Here is a 20,020-nt window from a genome sequence, read left to right as displayed (position 1 = left end):
CACTTATATGCGCCAACATTTGTTGTTTCTCTAAAATCACTGCATGATTTACAACTGTCCCGTTGACGGGACGCCTATCCCTAATTAAGGGGTAGTAACTTGTTGGTTAAGGGCTCGTATGTAAGCATTTCATTGTAAGGTCTACACCTGTTGTATTCAGCATTTCACTGTAAAGTCTACACTTGTTGTATTCAGCATTTCACTGTAAAGTCTACACCTGTTGTATTCAGAATTTCACTGTAAAGTCTACATCTGTTGTATTCAGCATTTCACTGTAAAGTCTACACTTGTTGTATTCAGCATTTCACTGTAAAGTCTACATCTGTTGTATTCAGCATTTCACTGTAAAGTCTACACCTGTTGTATTCAGCATTTCACTGTAAAGTCTACATATGTTGTATTCAGCATTTCACTGTAAAGTCTACACCTGTTGTATTCAGCATTTCACTGTAAAGTCTACACCTGTTGTATTCAGCATTTCACTGTAAAGTCTACACCTGTTGTATTCAGCATTTCACTGTAAAGTCTACACCTGTTGTATTCAGCATTTCACTGTAAAGTCTACACCTGTTGTATTCAGCACATGTGACAAATAAAACTTGATTTGGGTGGAAATATTTGAGGTGTGTCCTTAAAAGGATGATCCAAACTGCTAATTTCAGGCAGCAATGGTAGAGATATTTAAGATCAACCAAAAGCTATTTTTAGCGGTAATGCAGGTTGGTTATGCCATGAATTTAGACAGTGGAAACACAGCCTATCAAGCCATGATGCACAATGCACATATGTGCATGGAACAAGAGTAGCCTAATGTGCTTTTGGTGCCGGTATACTTCGTATTTAGAAACATAAACCAAGTATAGCCTCCACTCCTCTCAATTAAGGTTTTTTTTCTGCTCAATGCAATCGCGAAGTAGTTAAGACTGGCCCCTGAGACCACTTGTAAATAAATCTTAATCACCAAAGATGTATTAAAATATCATGTTTGAGAATTTAAAACAGTGACATTCCCTTTTTATCTATACATTGTAGGTAGTTAAGACTGGCCCCTGAGACCATGTCCATCCTGTAAATAAATCTTAATCACCAAAGATGTATTAAAATATCATGTTTGAGAATTTGTTCAAAACCCAAGCCCTCCTTTAGGCCTACTATAACAAAGGCTGGTTCAACAGCAATGCCTTTCTTTTTTATCCTGGCGATTTCATGATATCATTACATTTCACATTTATTTATTGTTGTTTAAAAAAAAACTGATTGGTTGTTTTTCGTTACATTTTATTACAACCAAAGTTATTAGAATGATTTACCTTTCCTGGTTTAATGGTGGCAACGTCTGTGACAAGCTTGCAATGCAGATGCTGGAGATGGGTGAATGTGATCTGATCTGTAAGATGGTTCCACATATATTCGTATTTGGGAGCAGTATAACGGTGAGTGGACGTTCTCCCTTTCTCTTTATATTGGATCTTTGTCCAGCTACTGTGAAACATTGGGATGTGAGTAACACCCTCTATAGTCTGCATTGTTTTAAAATGATATGCCCACGGGGAGAAATGATGGTGTCTGTAAGTGTATTTACACATAGCCTATTTAAAACAAGTTGTCGCTTCTTTTCAAATTTAAATCAAATTATTTGCTCTCTTTTTAGGCCTTATCAATTATTTATTGAATTTTGTTTATTGACAATGTTTGGCATGTCGATGCTCAGCCATAATACAATTTACAGTAGACCTACACCTATATCAGTGTGAATGCTATTGAAGCCATGCATTTACTTAGATTGGGTTCAAGTTAACGTATTTAGCAAAGACAGTCTACATTGTGTTATTTTGTTTCTGTAAGCCATTTAACAAACTATAAAGGACAAACATTGGAAATTGAGTTGATTCCAAGGCAATACATAAAAGACTGTAAATACACAACTTAAAGCAACCAATTATTTAGCCATCTGTGAGAGTACATTCTGATTGGCCAGTGAGGGGCCAAGCCTTGACACACCCACAACTTGTTAATTCATCAAAACCCAGCCCTTTCGCACCAACGCCAGCAAGTCCGTTGATAATTGTGATAGTGGAAATAGCACAAATAGCACAAATATTTCTGACACATCCCTGAACCTATATCACTAACGCTATAGGTTCACGCTACTGCGTTAGGTTTGTTAAAAGAGTCAGAAGTGAGAGTTATAGGTCAAACTATCATATTCCTTATTTACTCCTACAATGTATATACAAATCATCCAAAAACAATACCTACCAGAAATACTTCCCAACCTGTGTTTTGTTCTTGTAAACAACAACTCCAATAGGTGTTAACCCCAGGAAGTATTCAGATTGATTCTCACCCTGAAACACACCACAATAATAGGTATTATTCCAAGCACAACTTACATACTATGTCCCAACCAGAAATAACACACAGTAAAGATATTAACGCATGTGTCAAAGGATAAGAAAAGAGTAAAATAGTCATCTCTCCATACACAGAGACTAGGACAATAAGAAAGAACATTATCAAGGCAATGTGATCGTGATAAACCACAGAATACAGCTCTAACAAGCATCTCATTGACTCTGTACCAGTACCCCCTGTATATAGTCTCGCTATTGTTATTTTAATGTTTTGTTACTTTTATTTCTTATTCTTATCTGTATTTTTTTAAACTGCATTGTTGGTTAGGGGCTTGTAAGTAAGCATTTCACTGTAAGGTCTACCTACACCGGTTGTATTCGGCGCATGTGACTACTTACAAACACAGGGTGAAGATCGACCCCGTACATATCCAGTGTTTTGGCGATTCCTAAATAATTGTGTTCAGCCTTGGAGGGAATCTGGCCCCTGAAACACAGAGTTTATCTTGTTGGTGAAGCATCAGCAAAGGCGTTCAAGCCCATATACAAACACATAGAAGGAAATCTTATCTAGTGTGTATCTACAAGTATACAACGTGTGACATTATCGAGTACACATCTGCAATTACTGTATACATGGTATAACATGAGCAAGTATACACCTACAAGTATACATACATACCATAGTGTAACATTATTAAGTATACATCTTACTGTATCCAGTTGAAGTCGAATGTTTAAATACACCTTAGCCAAATACAATTAAACTCAGTTTTTCACAATTCCTGATATTTAATCATAGTAAAAATTCCCTGTCTTAGGTCAGTTAGGATCACCACTTTATTTTAAGAATGTGAAATGTCAGAGAGAACGATTTCTTTCAGATTTTATTTATTTCATCACATTCCTAGTGGGTCAGAAGTTTACAAACTCAATTACACTCAATTAGTATTTGGTAGCATTGCCTTTAAATTGTTTAACTTGGGTCAAACATTTCGGGTAGCCTTCTACAAGTCAGGTTTGTAGGCCTCCTTGCTCACACACAATTTTCAGTTCTGCCCACAAATCTTCTAAAGGATTGAGGTCAAGGCTTGGTGATGGCCACTCCAAAACCTTGACTTTGTTGTCCTTAAACCATTTTGCCACAACTTTGGAAGTATACTTGGGGTCATTGTCCATTTGGAAGACCCATTTGCGACCAAGCTTTAACTTCCTGACTGATGTCTTGAGATGTTGCTTCAATATATCCATATAATTTTCATACCTCATGATGCCATCTATTTTGTGAAGTGCACCAGTCCCTCCTGCAACAAAGCACCCCCACAACATGATGCTGCCACCCCCGTGCTTCACGGTTGGGATGGTGTTTTTCAGCTTGCAAGTGTAACAGTATAACTTTAGACCATCCCCTCGCCCATACCTGGGTGCGAACCAGGGACCATCTGCACACATCAACAACAGTCACCCAAGAAGCATCATTACCCATCGCTCCACAAAAGCCGCGGCCCTTGCAGAGCAAGGGGAACAACTACTTCAAGGTCTCAGAGCAAGTGACGTCACCGATTGAAACGCTATTTAGCGCGTACCACCGCTAACTAAGCTAGCCGTTTCACATCCGTTACACAAGCCTCCCCCGTTTTCGTCCAAACATGACAATGGTCATTATGGCCAAACAGTTCTATTTTTGTTTCATCAGACCAGAGGACATTTCTCCAAAAAGTATGATCTTTGTCCCCATGTGCAGATGCAAACCGTAGTCTGGCTTTTTTATGGTGGTTTTGGAGCAGTGGCTTCTTCCTTGCTGAGCGGCCTTTCAGGTTATGTCGATATAGGACTTGTTTAAATGTGGATATAGATACTTTTGTACCTGTTTCCTCCAGCATCTTCACAAGGTCCTTTGCTGTTGTTCTGGGATTGATTTGCACTTTTTGCACCAAAATACGTTCATCTCTAGGAGCATACTGCTCCTTCCTGAGCGGTCCCATGGTCCCATGGTGTTTATACTTGCGTACTATTGTTTGTACAGATGAACTAGGTACCTTCAGGTGTTTGGAAATTGCTCCCAAGGATGAACCAGACTTGTCGAGGTCTACAATTATTTTTCTGAGGTCTTGGCTGATTTCTTTTGATTTTCCCATGATGTCAAGCAAAGAGGCACTGAGTTTGAAGGAAGGCCTTGAAATACATCCACAGGTACACCTCCAATTGACTCAAATAATGTCAATTAGCCTATCAGAAGCTCCTGAAGCCATGACATCATTTTTTGGAATTTTCCAAGCTGTTTAAAGGCACAGTCAACTTAGTTTATGCAAACTTCTGACCCACTGGAATTGTGATACAGTGAATTATAATTGAAATAATCTGTCTGTAAACAATTGTTGGAAAAATTACTTGTCATGCACAAAGTAGACGTCCTAACCGACATGCCAAAACTATAGTTTGTTAACAAGACATTTGTGGAGGTGTTGAAAAATGAGTTTTAATGACTCCAACCTCAGTGTATGTAAACTTCCGACTTCTACTGTACATGGTGTAACATGAGCTAGTATACACCTACATGTCACGCCCTGTCAAAGTATTTTGTGTTTATCTTTATTTATTTGGTCAGGCCAGGGTGTGGCATGGGTTTTTGTATGTGGTGTGTATATATGGGGGATTGTAGCTAGTGGGGTGTTCTAGATAAGTCTATGGCTGTCTGAAGTGGTTCTCAATCAGAGGCAGGTGTTTATCGTTGTCTCTGATTGGGAACCATATTTAGGCAGCCATATTCTTTGAGTTTGGTGTGGGTGATTGTCCTTAGTGTCTTTGTTCCTGTCGCTGTGTTAGTTGACACAAGTATAGGCTGTTTTCGTTACGTTTATTGTTTTGTAGTGTTTTGTGTGTATTCGTGTTACGTTTGTTTGATTAAACATGGATCGCAATCTACACGCTGCATTTTGGTCCGACTCTCCTTCACCACAAGAGAACCGTTACACTACAAGTATACATACCGTAGTGTGACATTATATTGTACAGACTATTTAGAACATCTAGATATCTTTATCTATTCTAAAGGGTTTATAAACATCTAAAGCTAAGAGTTTATAAACATCTAAAGCTAAGGGTTTAGAAACATCTAAAGCTAAGGGTTTTTAAACATCTAAAGCTAAGAGTTTAGAAACATCTAAAGCTAAGGGTTTAGAAACAGCTGAAGCTAAGGGGTTTTAAACATCTAAAGCTAAGGGTTTAGAAACATCTAAAGCTAAGGGTTTAGAAACATCTAAAGCTAAGGGTTTTTAAACATCTAAAGCTAAGGGTTTTTAAACATCTAAAGCTAAGAGTTTAGAAACATCTAAAGCTAAGGGTTTAGAAACAGCTGAAGCTAAGGGTTTTAAACATCTAAAGCTAAGGGTTTAGAAACATCTAAAGCTAAGAGTTTATAAACATCTAAAGCTAAGAGTTTATAAACATCTAAAGCTAAGAGTTTATAAACATCTAAAGCTAGGGTTTAGAAACATCTGAAGCTAAGGGTTTAGAAACATCTTTAAGAGTTTATAAACATCTAAAGCTAAGAGTTTATAAACATCTAAAGCTAAGGGTTTAGAAACATCTAAAGCTAAGGGTTTTTAAACATCTAAAGCTAAGAGTTTAGAAACATCTAAAGCTAAGGGTTTAGAAACAGCTGAAGCTAAGGGGTTTTAAACATCTAAAGCTAAGGGTTTAGAAACATCTAAAGCTAAGAGTTTATAAACATCTAAAGCTAAGAGTTTATAAACATCTAAAGCTAAGAGTTTATAAACATCTAAATCTAAGGGTTTAGAAACATCTGAAGCTAAGGGTTTAGAAACATCTAATGCTAAGAGTTTAGAAACATCTGAAGCTAAGGGTTTAGAAACATCTAAAGCTAAGAGTTTAGAAACATCTGAAGCTAAGGGTTTAGAAACATCTAAAGCCAAGAGTTTATAAACATCTAAAGCTAAGGGTTTATAAACATCTAAAGCTAAGAGTTTAGAAACATATAAAGCTAAGGGTTTATAAACATCTAAAGCTAAGGGTTTATAAACATCTAAAGCTAAGAGTTTAGAAACATCTGAAGCTAAGAGTTTATAAACATCTGAAGCTAAGAGTTTATAAACATCTAAAGCTAAGAGTTTAGAAACATCTAAAGCTAAGGGTTTTTAAATATCTAAAGCTAAGAGTTTATAAACATCTAAAGCTAAGGGTTTTTAAACATCTAAAGCTAAGGGTTTAGAAACAGCCATGTAACAAATCACTAGGTGACTATTTGGGGGAATACAGTGCAACAAGAGAACACCCCAAATACATGGAAAGTTGATATTTATTGTGTCGTACTTCACCCCTGATGACAGTATTACAGCAGTGATGGAGAGTTGTTTAACTGTCATGAATCCACCAGTCTAATAAACAGTAAATCTAACATGATGATCTACCTGGTCAACAACAGAGGTAATTATAGGTAGTGAGATTATAGCTAGAGTGTTTAAGAGTACTGTATGCAGTCTGAACAGATACAAGACAATGGAAACACTCTGAAGTGGCAACACTGAGATAAATATTCTACATATAATAATAGTAAAAAATAATAATAAGGAACTACAATACAAGTCATCTTACATGCCAGACGTAATGTTCAGCGACAGACTTGTCTGGTCCCACGAGACTACAATAAATATACTCAAATGAAACAATACACTTTTCAAAACGTACATAACATACTTTCCCCCCTCCTCATCTAGTCAGTAATGCTTTTTCTACGTTCCTATTTCTTAATTAACATTCCATGTGAAATCATGTTCAACTAGGTTGTGGACTGGGTTATGTATCTCCTATTACTCATTAACTACAATGTCATACAGAGAGAATCATGTTTAAAAACCAAACGCATGCAGTCTAGGAGACCACATGTATGGACCAACACCCTGTGCTTCGCTGAGTACATACAATATGTTTATCAAGAGTGAACCGTGTACCAACTGCCAACTGAGTCTACAATATTTTGAAAATATCTATGAATGTGGATAAAGGGTGATGGTATTGCTGTATGTATCGTGCAACCCATACTGTAATCTCTGGACTATAAGCAGTGTGTCTGCAGTGTAAACTCTGACTTTGGTAAGTTTCATATACTGTGCCAACATCTCCCTCCTAATGTTAGAGGTTGGATGAGTCCCCTCCCTCCTCCTCCTCCTCCTCCTCTCCGCTCTCCGCTCTCGAGCCGTATCATTGATCTCCTGATCACACACATTAGTAACACAGAGACTCAGACTCATTCAGCCTGCTCAAGTGTGACCCCTAGATCTCCTCACACCTCTCCTTCTCCTCCTCGTCTTCCACTCTTCCTCCTCCATCCATACCCTGAAGACACAATCTCATCCTTTGCTCCCACTTCTTTCCCGAGTACATTTTGGATTCTGTTCACATGTTCTTTATAAGCGGCCGGGCCAGGGCTGAGATTATTGTCTCATATATGCAGTTAGGTGGTGAGTGGCTTGGAACGGGGAGTTATTAAAGGACACTTCGGGGTGGGCAGGTTGAGGCAGGAGCTCCATGGAGCTGTGATACAACGGGTGGGGAAAGGGACAGGGACACTCATCCCTCCATCTGGCCCCACGTCTGCCTGCCTGGCTGTGTGTGTGTGTGTGTGTGTTTGGTTGGCCTCATGTCTTCCCACTGCTGCCTGTCGGAATGAGGCCACCTGGACGGACGAGGCAGGAATAGGAAGTGGAAGGGAGTCAGAGAGCAACATATATGTGACAAGGGGTGTGGTGCTGGGTGCTCACTCTACATAGCAGATCACAGCGAGGTTGACATCCACAGGCTCTTGAGAAAACTACATCTGTCTCATTGTATCTATCTCTCCCTCTCCCTTCCCCCCCTCCCTACCACTCCTTCTATCTCTCTTTTCCTCCCTCTGCCTCTCCTCTTTTCATATTGAAGTGTCGCTCTCTCCTTAATTTTGTGTCAGGTATTCTGTCACTGTGTAGTCTGAAATCGCATTCTAGTTTGCTCAGTTTTTTTGTTAATTCTTTCCAACGTGTTAAGTTATTCTCTTTTTGTTTCTCATGATTTGGTTGGGTCTAATTCCATTGCTGTCGTGGGGCTCTGTTGGATCTGCTTGTGTTTGTGAACAGAGCCCCAGGACCAGCTTGCTTAGGGGACTCTTCTCCAGGTTCATCTCTCTGTAGATGATAGCTATGTTATGGAAGGTTTGGGAATCACTTCCTTTTAGGTGGTTGTAGAAATGAATGGCTCTTTTCTGGATTTTGATAATTAGCGGGTTTCAGCCTATGAGAGAGCCATTCAAGAGCCATTCATTTCTACAACCATGCAGAATTCTCCTTCTGTCGCTCCCCGTCTGTCTTCCTCTCTCTTCCTTATCTCCTCTCTCTCTTTTCCACTCTTCCTCTCTCTTTTCCCCTCTTCCTCTCCTCTGTCCCATACCCGAGAGAGAGAGAGAGAGAGAGAGAGAGAGAGAGAGACCAGAGGGAATAGCGCAAAATCAAATGATGATCACTGTCTCTTGGTCAGCAACATTAACTTCTTGGATATAGGGGGCGCTCTTTTAATTTATGGATAAAAAAACGTGCCCGTTTTAAGCGCAATATTTTGTCACGAAAAGATGCTCAACTATGCATATAATTGGCACCTTTGGAAAGAAAACACTCTAACGTTTCCAAAACTGCAAAGATATTATCTGTGAGTGCCACAGAACTCATGCTACAGGCGAAACCAAGATGAAACTTCAACCAGGAAATGGGCAGAATTTTTGAGGCTCTGTTTTCCATTGTCTCCTTATATGGCTGTGAATGCGCCGGGAATGAGCCTGCCCTTTCTATCGTTTCTCCAAGGTGTCTGCAGCATTGTGACGTATTTGTAGGCATATCATTGGAAGATTGGCCATAAGAGACTACATTTACCAGGGGTCCGCCCGGTGTCCTTTGTCTAAATTGGTGCGTAATCTACAAGCTGCACGCAGTCATCCAGTGATTGAGAGGAGAGAGGAGGCTTTCAACGAACGATATATCATGAAGAGATATGTGAAAAACACCTTGAGGATTGATTCTAAACAATGTTTACCATGTTTCAGTCGATATTATGGAGTTAATTTGGAAAAAAGTTAGGCGTTTTGATGACTGATTTTTCTTTTTTTTTTTGGTAGCCAAACGTGACGCACCAAACGGAGCGATTTCTCCTAAACAAATAATCTTTCAGGAAAAACTGAGCATTTGCTATCTAACTGAGTGTCTCCTCATTGAAAACATCTGAAGTTCTTCAAAGGTAAATGATTTTATTTGAATGATTTTCTGGTTTTTGTGAAAATGTTGCCTGCTGATGCTAACGCTAAATGCTACGCTAGCTGCGCTAGCTGTTACACAAATGCTTGTTTTGCTATGGTTGAGAAGCATATTTTGAAAATCTAAGATGACAGTGTTGTTAACAAAAGGCTAAGCTTGAGAGCTAGCATATTAATTTCATTTCATTTGCGATTTTCATGAATAGTTAACGTTGTGTTATGCTACTGAGCTGCGGGGATAATTACACTCCTGGATACAGGTTTTTTTCGTAGCTAAACGTGATGAACAAAACTAAGCGATTTGTCCTAAACAAATAATCTTTCAGGAAAAACTGAACATTTGCTATCTAACTGAGAGTCTCCTCATTGAAAACATCTGAAGTTCTTCAAAGGTAAATTATTTTATTTGAATGATTTTCTGTTTTTTGTGAAAATATTGCCTGCTGATGCTAACGCTAAATGCTACGCTAGCTATCAATACTGTTACACAAATGCTTGTTTTGCTATGGTTGAGAAGCATATTTTGAAAATATGAGATGACAGTGTTGTTAACAAAAGGCTAAGCTTGAGAGCTAGCATATTAATTTCATTTCATTTGCGATTTTCATGAATAGTTAACGTTGCGTTATGGTAATGAGCTTGAGGCTGTATTCACGATCCCGGATCCGGGATGGCTCGACGCAAGAAGTTAATGGAATGTATGGTCATAGACTAAGACCTTTCAGGACTTAAGGGGTTGACTCTGTAAGAACAACTGTAATGTATATGATATGTAATAATAGGACTGTCTCAGTCTGAGAAGAGAAACCCTATAGGTTTTTTGATTTTAGTCAATAATTTTTACTCCTTTTTCTCCCCAATTTTGAGGTATCCAATTGGTAGTTACAGTCTTGTCCCATCGCTGCAACACCTGTACGGACTGGGGAAAGGCGAATGTAAAGAGCCAAACGTCCTCCGAAACACGACCACGCCAAGCCGCACTGCTTCTTGACACACTGCTTATTTAATCCGGAAGACAGACACACCAATGTGTTGGAGGAAACCGTACAGCTGGCAACCGAAGCCAGCGTGCATGTGCCCGGCTCGCCACAAGAAGTCGCTGTAGCGCGATGGGACAAGGACATCCCGGCAGGCCAAACCCTCCTCAAACCAGGACGACGTGGGCCAAATGTGCGCCGCCTCATGGGTCTCCCAGTCGCGGCCGGCTGCGACACAGCCTGGGATCGAACCCATGTCTGTAGTGATGCCTCTAGCACTGCGATGTATCCCTATATACAATATATACCACATCAGTGCTGTTGGTGATCCTTCCGACCATACAGCTGTGTTGGTCATCCCTCTATCCCTACAGCTCTGTAGGTCATCCCTATACCCCTACAGCTCTGTCGGTCATCCCTATAACCCTACAGATCTGTCGGTTATCTCTCTACCCCTAAAGCTCTGTTGGTGAATCTATACCCCTACAGCTCTGTCGGTCATCCCTCTACCCATACAGGTCTGATGGTAAATCTATACCCCTACAGCTCTGCCCGTCATCCCTGTACCGCTACAGCTCTGCTGGTCATCCCTATACACCTACAGCTCTGTCGGTCATCCTTATACCCCTACAGATCTGTTGGTCAATCTATACACCTACAGCTCTGTTGGTCATCCCTATACCTCTACAGCTTTTTTGGTCAATCTATACCACTACAGCTCTGTTGCTCATCCCAATACTCCTACAGCTCTGTTGGTCAATCTATACCCCTACAGCTCTGTTGGTCAATCTATACCCCTACAGCTCTGTTGGTCAATCTATACCCCTACAGCTCTGTTGGTCAATCTATACCCCTACAGCTCTGTTGGTCAATCTATACCCCTACAACTCTGTCGGGCATCGCTCTACCCCTACAGCACTGTTGCTCATCCCTATAACCCTACAGCTCTGTTGGTCAATCTATACCCCTACAGCTCTGTTGGTCAATCTATACCCCTACAGCTCTGTCGGTCATCCCTCTACCCCTACAGCTTTGTGGGTCAATATATACCTCTACAGCTCTGTCGTCATCCCTCTACCCCTACAGCTCTATTGGTCAATCTATACCCCTACAGATCTGTCAGTCATCCCTATACCCCTACAACTCTGTTGGTCATCCCTATACCCCTACAGCTCTGTCGGTCATCCCTCTACCCCTACAGCTCTGTTGGTCATCCCTATACCCCTACAGCTCTGTTGGTCATCCCTATACCCCTACAACTCTGTTGGTCATCCCTATACCCCTTCAGATCTGTTGGTCATCCCTCTACCCCTACAGCTCTGTTGGTCATCCCTATACCCCTCCAGCGCTGTTGGTCATCCCTATACCCCTACAGATCTGTTGGTCATCCCTATACCCCTACAGCTCTGTTGGTCATCCCTCTACCCCTACAGCTCTGTCGGTCATCCCTATACCCCTACAGCTCTGTTGGTCAATTTCTCTACCCCTACAGCTCTGTTGGTCAATCTATACCCTACAGCTCTGTCGTCATCCCTATACCCCTACAGCTCTGTTGGTCAATTTCTCTACCCCTACAGCTCTGTTGGTCAATCTATACCCCTACAGCTCTGTCGGTCATCCCTATACCCCTACAGCTTCGTTGGTCAATATATACCTCTACAGCTCTGTCGTCATCCCTCTACCCCTACAGCTCTATTGGTCAATCTATACCCCTACAGCTCTGTCTGTCATCACTCTACCCCTACAGCTCTGTTGGTCATCCCTATCCCCTACAGCTCTGTCGGTCATCCCTATACCCCTAGAGCTCTGTCGGTCATCCCTCTACCCATACAGCTCTGTTGGTCAATCTATACCCCTACAGCTCTGTCGGTCATCCCTATACCCCTAGAGCTCTGTCGGTCATCCCTCTACCCATACAGCTCTGTTGGTCAATCTATACCTCTACAGCTCTGTTGGTCATTCCTATACTTCTACAGCTCTGTCAGTCATCACTATACCCCTAGAGCTCTGTCGGTCATCCCTCTACCCCTACAGCTCTGTCGGTCATCCCTCTACCCATACAGCTCTGTTGGTCAATCTATACCCCTACAGCTCTGTCTGTCATCACTCTACCCCTACAGCTCTGTTGGTCATCCCTATCCCCTACAGCTCTGTCGGTCATCCCTATACCCCTAGAGCTCTGTCGGTCATCCCTCTACCCATACAGCTCTGTTGGTCAATCTATACCCCTACAGCTCTGTCGGTCATCCCTATACCCCTAGAGCTCTGTCGGTCATCCCTCTACCCATACAGCTCTGTTGGTCAATCTATACCTCTACAGCTCTGTTGGTCATTCCTATACTTCTACAGCTCTGTCAGTCATCACTATACCCCTAGAGCTCTGTCGGTCATCCCTCTACCCCCTACAGCTCTGTTGGTCATCCCTATACCCCTACAGCTCTGTCGGTCATCCCTATACCCCTAGAGCTCTGTCGGTCATCCCTCTACCCATACAGCTCTGTTGGTCAATCTATACCCCTACAGCTCTGTTGGTCATCCCTATACCCCTACAGCTCTGTCGGTCATCCCTCTACCCCAAAAGCCTCGTAGGTCATCCCTATACCCCCAAAGCCTTGTAGGTCATACCTATACCCCTACAGCTCTGTTGGCAATCCCTCTACCCCTACAGCTCCGTCGGTCATCCCTATACCCCTACAGCTCTGGTGGTCATCCCTATACCCCTACAGCTCTGTCGGTCATCCCTCTCCCCCTACAGCTCTGTTGGTCAATCTATACCCCTACAGCTTTCGGTCATCCCTATACCCCTACAGCTCTATTGGTCATCCCTATACCCCTACAGATCTGTCGGTCATCCATAAACCCTTACAGCTCTGTTGGTCATCCCTTTACCCCTACAGCTCTGTTGGTCATCCCTCAATCCCTACAGCTCTGAAGGTCATCCCTATACCCCAAAAGCCTTGTAGGTCATCCCTATACCCCTACAGCTCTGTTGGCTATCCCTCTACCCCTACAGCTCTGTCGGTCATCCCTATACCCCTACAGCTCTTGTGGTCATCCCTCTCACCCTACAGCTCTGTTGGTCATCCCTCATTCCCTACTGCTCCAAAGGTCATCCATATACCCCAAAAGCCTTTTAGGTCATACCTATACCCCTACAGCTCTGTCGGTCATCCCTATACCCCTACAGCTCTGTCGGTCAATTTCTCTACCCCTACAGCTCTGTTGGTCAATCTATACCCCTACAGCTCTGTCAGTCATCCCTATACCCCTACAGCTTCATTGGTCAATATATACCTCTACAGCTCTGTCGACATCCCTCTACCCCTACAGCTCTATTGGTCAATCTATACCCCTACAGATCTGTTGGTCATCCCTATACCCCTACAGCTCTGTCGGTCATCCCTCTACCCCAAAAGCCTTGTAGGTCATCCCTATACCCCCAAAGCCTTGTAGGTCATACCTATACCCCTACAGCTCTGTTGGCAATCCCTCTACCCCTACAGCTCTGTCGGTCATCCCTCTCCCCCTACAGCTCTGTTGGTCAATCTATACCCCTACAGCTTTCGGTCATCCCTATACCCCTACAGCTCTATTGGTCATCCCTATACCCCTACAGCTCTGTCGGTCATCCCTATACCCCTAGAGCTCTGTTGGTCAATCTATACCCCTACAGCTCTGTCGGTCATCCATATACCCCTACAGCTCTGTTGGTCATCCCTTTACCCCTACAGCTCTGTTGGTCATCCCTCAATCCCTACTGCTCTGAAGGTCATCCCTATACTCCAAAAGCCTTGTAGGTCATACCTATACCCCTACAGCTCTGTTGGCTATCCCTCTACCCCTACAGCTCTGTAGGTCATACCTATACCCCTACAGCTCTGTCGGTCATCCTTATACCCCTACAGCTCTGTCGGTCATTTCTCTACCCCTACAGCTCTGTTGGTCAATCTATACCCTACAACTTTGTTGGTCAGTATATAACTCTACAGCTTTGTCGTCATCCCTCTACCCCTAAAGCTCTATTGGTCAATCTATACCCCTACAGCTCTGTTGGTAATCCCTATACCCCTACAGCTCTTTCGGTCATCCCTATACCCCTAGAGCTCTGTCGGTCATCCCTCTACCCATACAGCTCTGTTGGTCAATCTATACCCCTACAGCTCTGTCGGTCATCCCTATACCCCTAGAGCTCTGTTGGTCAATCTATACCCCTACAGCTTTCGGTCATCCCTATACCCCTACAGCTCTATTGGTCATCCCTATACCCCTACAGCTCTGTCGGTCATCCCTATACCCCTAGAGCTCTGTTGGTCAATCTATACCCCTACAGCTCTGTCGGTCATCCATATACCCCTACAGCTCTGTTGGTCATCCCTTTACCCCTACAGCTCTGTTGGTCATCCCTCAATCCCTACTGCTCTGAAGGTCATCCCTATACTCCAAAAGCCTTGTAGGTCATACCTATACCCCTACAGCTCTGTTGGCTATCCCTCTACCCCTACAGCTCTGCAGGTCATACCTATACCCCTACAGCTCTGTCGGTCATCCTTATACCCCTACAGCTCTGTCGGTCATTTCTCTACCCCTACAGCTCTGTTGGTCAATCTATACCCTACAACTTTGTTGGTCAGTATATAACTCTACAGCTTTGTCATCATCCCTCTACCCCTAAAGCTCTATTGGTCAATCTATACCCCTACAGCTCTGTTGGTAATCCCTATACCCCTAGAGCTCTGTCGGTCATCCCTCTACCCATACAGCTCTGTTGGTCAATCTATACCCCTACAGCTCTGTCGGTCATCCCTATACCCCTAGAGCTCTGTCGGTCATCCCTCTACCCATACAGCTCTGTTGGTCAATCTATACCCCTACAGCTCTGTCGGTCATCCCTATACCCCTAGAGCTCTGTCGGTCATCCCTCTACCCATACAGCTCTGTTGGTCAATCTATACCTCTACAGCTCTGTTGGTCATTCCTATACTTCTACAGCTCTGTCAGTCATCACTATACCCCTAGAGCTCTGTCGGTCATCCCTCTACCCCTACAGCTCTGTCGGTCATCCCTCTACCCATACAGCTCTGTTGGTCAATCTATACCCCTACAGCTCTGTCTGTCATCACTCTACCCCTACAGCTCTGTTGATCATCCCTATCCCCTACAGCTCTGTCGGTCATCCCTATACCCCTAGAGCTCTGTCGGTCATCCCTCTACCCATACAGCTCTGTTGGTCAATCTATCACAGCTCTGTCGGTCATCCCTATACCCCTAGAGCTCTGTCGGTCATCCCTCTACCCATACAGCTCTGTTGGTCAATCATACCCTACAGCTCTGTTGGTCATCCCTATACTTCTACAGCTCTGTCAGTCATCACTATACCCTAGAGCTCTGTCGGTCATCCCTCTACCCATACAGCTCTGTTGGTCAATCTATACCCCTACAGCTCTGTCTGTCATCACTCTACCCCTACAGCTCTGTTGGTCATCCCTATCCCCTACAGCTCTGTCGGTCATCCCTATACCCCTAGAGATCTGTCGGTCATCCCTCTACCCATACAGCTCTGTTGGTCAATCTATACCCCTACAGCTCTGTCGGTCATCCCTATACCCCTAGAGCTCTGTCGGTCATCCCTCTACCCATACAGCTCTGTTGGTCAATCTATACCTCTACAGCTCTGTTGGTCATTCCTATACTTCTACAGCTCTGTCAGTCATCACTATACCCCTAGAGCTCTGTCGGTCATCCCTCTACCCCTATAGCTCTGTCGGTCATCCCTCTACCCCTACAGCTCTGTTGGTCATCCCTATACCCCTACAGCTCTGTCGGTCATCCCTATACCCCTAGAGCTCTGTCGGTCATCCCTCTACCCATACAGCTCTGTTGGTCAATCTATACCCCTACAGCTCTGTCGGTCATCCCTCTACCCATACAGCTCTGTTGGTCAATCTATACCTCTACAGCTCTGTTGGTCATCCCTATACTTCTACAGCTCTGTCAGTCATCACTATACCCCTAGAGCTCTGTCGGTCATCCCTCTACCCATACAGCTCTGTTGGTCAATCTATACCCCTACAGCTATGTCTGTCATCGCTCTACCCCTACAGCTCTGTTGGTCATCCCTATACCCCTAGAGCTCTGTCGGTCATCCCTATACCCCTACAGCTTCGTTGGTCAATATATACCTCTACAGCTCTGTCGTCATCCCTCTACCCCTACAGCTCTATTGGTCAATCTATACCCCTACAGATCTGTTGGTCATCCCTATACCCCTACAGCTCTGTCGGTCATCCCTCTACCCCAAAAGCCTTGTAGGTCATCCCTATACCCCCAAAGCCTTGTAGGTCAATCTATACCCCTACAGCTATGTCTGTCATCGCTCTACCCCTACAGCTCTGTTGGTCATCCCTATACCCCTAGAGCTCTGTCGGTCATCCCTATACCCCTACAGCTTCGTTGGTCAATATATACCTCTACAGCTCTGTCGTCATCCCTCTACCCCTACAGCTCTATTGGTCAATCTATACCCCTACAGCTCTGTTGGCAATCCCTCTACCCCTACAGCTCCGTCGGTCATCCCTATACCCCTACAGCTCTGGTGGTCATCCCTATACCCCTACAGCTCTGTCGGTCATCCCTCTCCCCCTACAGCTCTGTTGGTCAATCTATACCCCTACAGCTTTCGGTCATCCCTATACCCCTACAGCTCTATTGGTCATCCCTATACCCCTACAGCTCTGTCGGTCATCACTATACCCCTAGAGCTCTGTCGGTCATCCCTCTACCCATACAGCTCTGTTGGTCAATCTATACCCCTACAGCTCTGTCGGTCATCCATAAACCCTTACAGCTCTGTTGGTCATCCCTTTACCCCTACAGCTCTGTTGGTCATCCCTCAATCCCTACAGCTCTGAAGGTCATCCCTATACCCCAAAAGCCTTGTAGGTCATCCCTATACCCCTACAGCTCTGTTGGCTATCCCTCTACCCCTACAGCTCTGTCGGTCATCCCTATACCCCTACAGCTCTGTTGGTCATCCCTCATTCCCTACTGCTCCAAAGGTCATCCATATACCCCAAAAGCCTTTTAGGTCATACCTATACCCCTACAGCTCTGTCGGTCATCCCTATACCCCTACAGCTCTGTCGGTCAATTTCTCTACCCCTACAGCTCTGTTGGTCAATCTATACCCCTACAGCTCTGTCAGTCATCCCTATACCCCTACAGCTTCATTGGTCAATATATACCTCTACAGCTCTGTCGACATCCCTCTACCCCTACAGCTCTATTGGTCAATCTATACCCCTACAGATCTGTTGGTCATCCCTATACCCCTACAGCTCTGTCGGTCATCCCTCTACCCCAAAAGCCTTGTAGGTCATCCCTATACCCCCAAAGCCTTGTAGGTCATACCTATACCCCTACAGCTCTGTTGGCAATCCCTCTACCCCCTACAGCTCTGTCGGTCATCCCTCTCCCCCTACAGCTCTGTTGGTCAATCTATACCCCTACAGCTTTCGGTCATCCCTATACCCCTACAGCTCTATTGGTCATCCCTATACCCCTACAGCTCTGTCGGTCATCCCTATACCCCTAGAGCTCTGTTGGTCAATCTATACCCCTACAGCTCTGTCGGTCATCCATATACCCCTACAGCTCTGTTGGTCATCCCTTTACCCCTACAGCTCTGTTGGTCATCCCTCAATCCCTACTGCTCTGAAGGTCATCCCTATACTCCAAAAGCCTTGTAGGTCATACCTATACCCCTACAGCTCTGTTGGCTATCCCTCTACCCCTACAGCTCTGTAGGTCATACCTATACCCCTACAGCTCTGTCGGTCATCCTTATACCCCTACAGCTCTGTCGGTCATTTCTCTACCCCTACAGCTCTGTTGGTCAATCTATACCCTACAACTTTGTTGGTCAGTATATAACTCTACAGCTTTGTCGTCATCCCTCTACCCCTAAAGCTCTATTGGTCAATCTATACCCCTACAGCTCTGTTGGCTATCCTCTACCCCTACAGCTCTGTAGGTCATACCTATACCCCTACAGCTCTGTCGGTCATCCCTATACCCCTACAGCTCTGTTGGTCAATTTCTCTACCCCTACAGCTCTGTTGGTCAATCTATACCCCTACAGCTCTGTCAGTCATCCCTATACCCCTACAGCTTCATTGGTCAATATATACCTCTACAGCTCTGTCGACATCCCTCTACCCCTACAGCTCTATTGGTCAATCTATACCCCTACAGATCTGTTGGTCATCCCTATACCCCTACAGCTCTGTCGGTCATCCTCTACCCCAAAAAACTTGTAGGTCATCCCTATACCCCCAAAGCCTTGTAGGTCATACCTATACCCCTACAGCTCTGTTGGCAATCCCTCTACCCCCTACAGCTCTGTCGGTCATCCCTCTCCCCTACAGCTCTGTTGGTCAATCTATACCCCTACAGCTTTCGGTCATCCCTATACCCCTACAGCTCTATTGGTCATCCCTATACCCCTACAGCTCTGTCGGTCATCCCTATACCCCTAGAGCTCTGTTGGTCAATCTATACCCCTACAGCTCTGTCGGTCATCCATATACCCCTACAGCTCTGTTGGTCATCCCTTTACCCCTACAGCTCTGTTGGTCATCCCTCAATCCCTACTGCTCTGAAGGTCATCCCTATACTCCAAAAGCCTTGTAGGTCATACCTATACCCCTACAGCTCTGTTGGCTATCCCTCTACCCCTACAGCTCTGTAGGTCATACCTATACCCCTACAGCTCTGTCGGTCATCCTTATACCCCTACAGCTCTGTCGGTCATTTCTCTACCCCTACAGCTCTGTTGGTCAATCTATACCCTACAACTTTGTTGGTCAGTATATAACTCTACAGCTTTGTCATCATCCCTCTACCCCTAAAGCTCTATTGGTCAATCTATACCCCTACAGCTCTGTTGGTAATCCCTATACCCCTACAGCTCTTTCGGTCATCCCTCTACCCATACAGCTCTGTTGGTCAATCTATACCCCTACAGCTCTGTCGGTCATCCCTATACCCCTAGAGCTCTGTCGGTCATCCCTCTACCCATACAGCTCTGTTGGTCAATCTATACCTCTACAGCTCTGTTGGTCATTCCTATACTTCTACAGCTCTGTCAGTCATCACTATACCCCTAGAGCTCATTCGGTCAGCTACCCCTACAGCTCTGTTGGTCATCTATACCCCTACAGCTCTGTCGGTCATCCCTATACCCCTAGAGCTCTGTCGGTCATCCCTCTACCCATACAGCTCTGTTGGTCAATCTATACCTCTACAGCTCTGTTGGTCATCCCTATACTTCTACAGCTCTGTCAGTCATCACTATACCCCTAGAGCTCTGTCGGTCATCCCTCTACCCATACAGCTCT

The 20,020-nt window shown here is 44.3% G+C and overlaps 1 protein-coding gene across 2 annotated transcripts in view; it reads right to left on the bottom strand.

The window, feature by feature from the left end:
- The window catches only part of epb41l4a (erythrocyte membrane protein band 4.1 like 4A), a 101,692-nt gene that overhangs the window by 31,399 nt on the left and 50,273 nt on the right, over positions 1–20,020 (bottom strand). For both annotated transcript variants that reach the window (XM_024430951.2, XM_024430952.2), the window contains exons 8-9: positions 2,754–2,841; positions 2,260–2,348 (exon numbers count right to left, since the gene is read on the bottom strand). In XM_024430951.2, coding sequence (XP_024286719.1) covers positions 2,260–2,348; positions 2,754–2,841 — 177 coding nt within the window. The remainder of the gene's footprint in view (positions 1–2,259; positions 2,349–2,753; positions 2,842–20,020) is intronic.

Source organism: Oncorhynchus tshawytscha, linkage group LG09 (assembly GCF_018296145.1).
Source record: "Oncorhynchus tshawytscha isolate Ot180627B linkage group LG09, Otsh_v2.0, whole genome shotgun sequence".
In the NCBI taxonomy this organism is placed as follows: domain Eukaryota; kingdom Metazoa; phylum Chordata; class Actinopteri; order Salmoniformes; family Salmonidae; genus Oncorhynchus; species Oncorhynchus tshawytscha.
The sequence above is the reverse complement of the archived record's forward strand: the minus strand, read 5'-3'. Positions and strand labels throughout refer to the sequence as shown.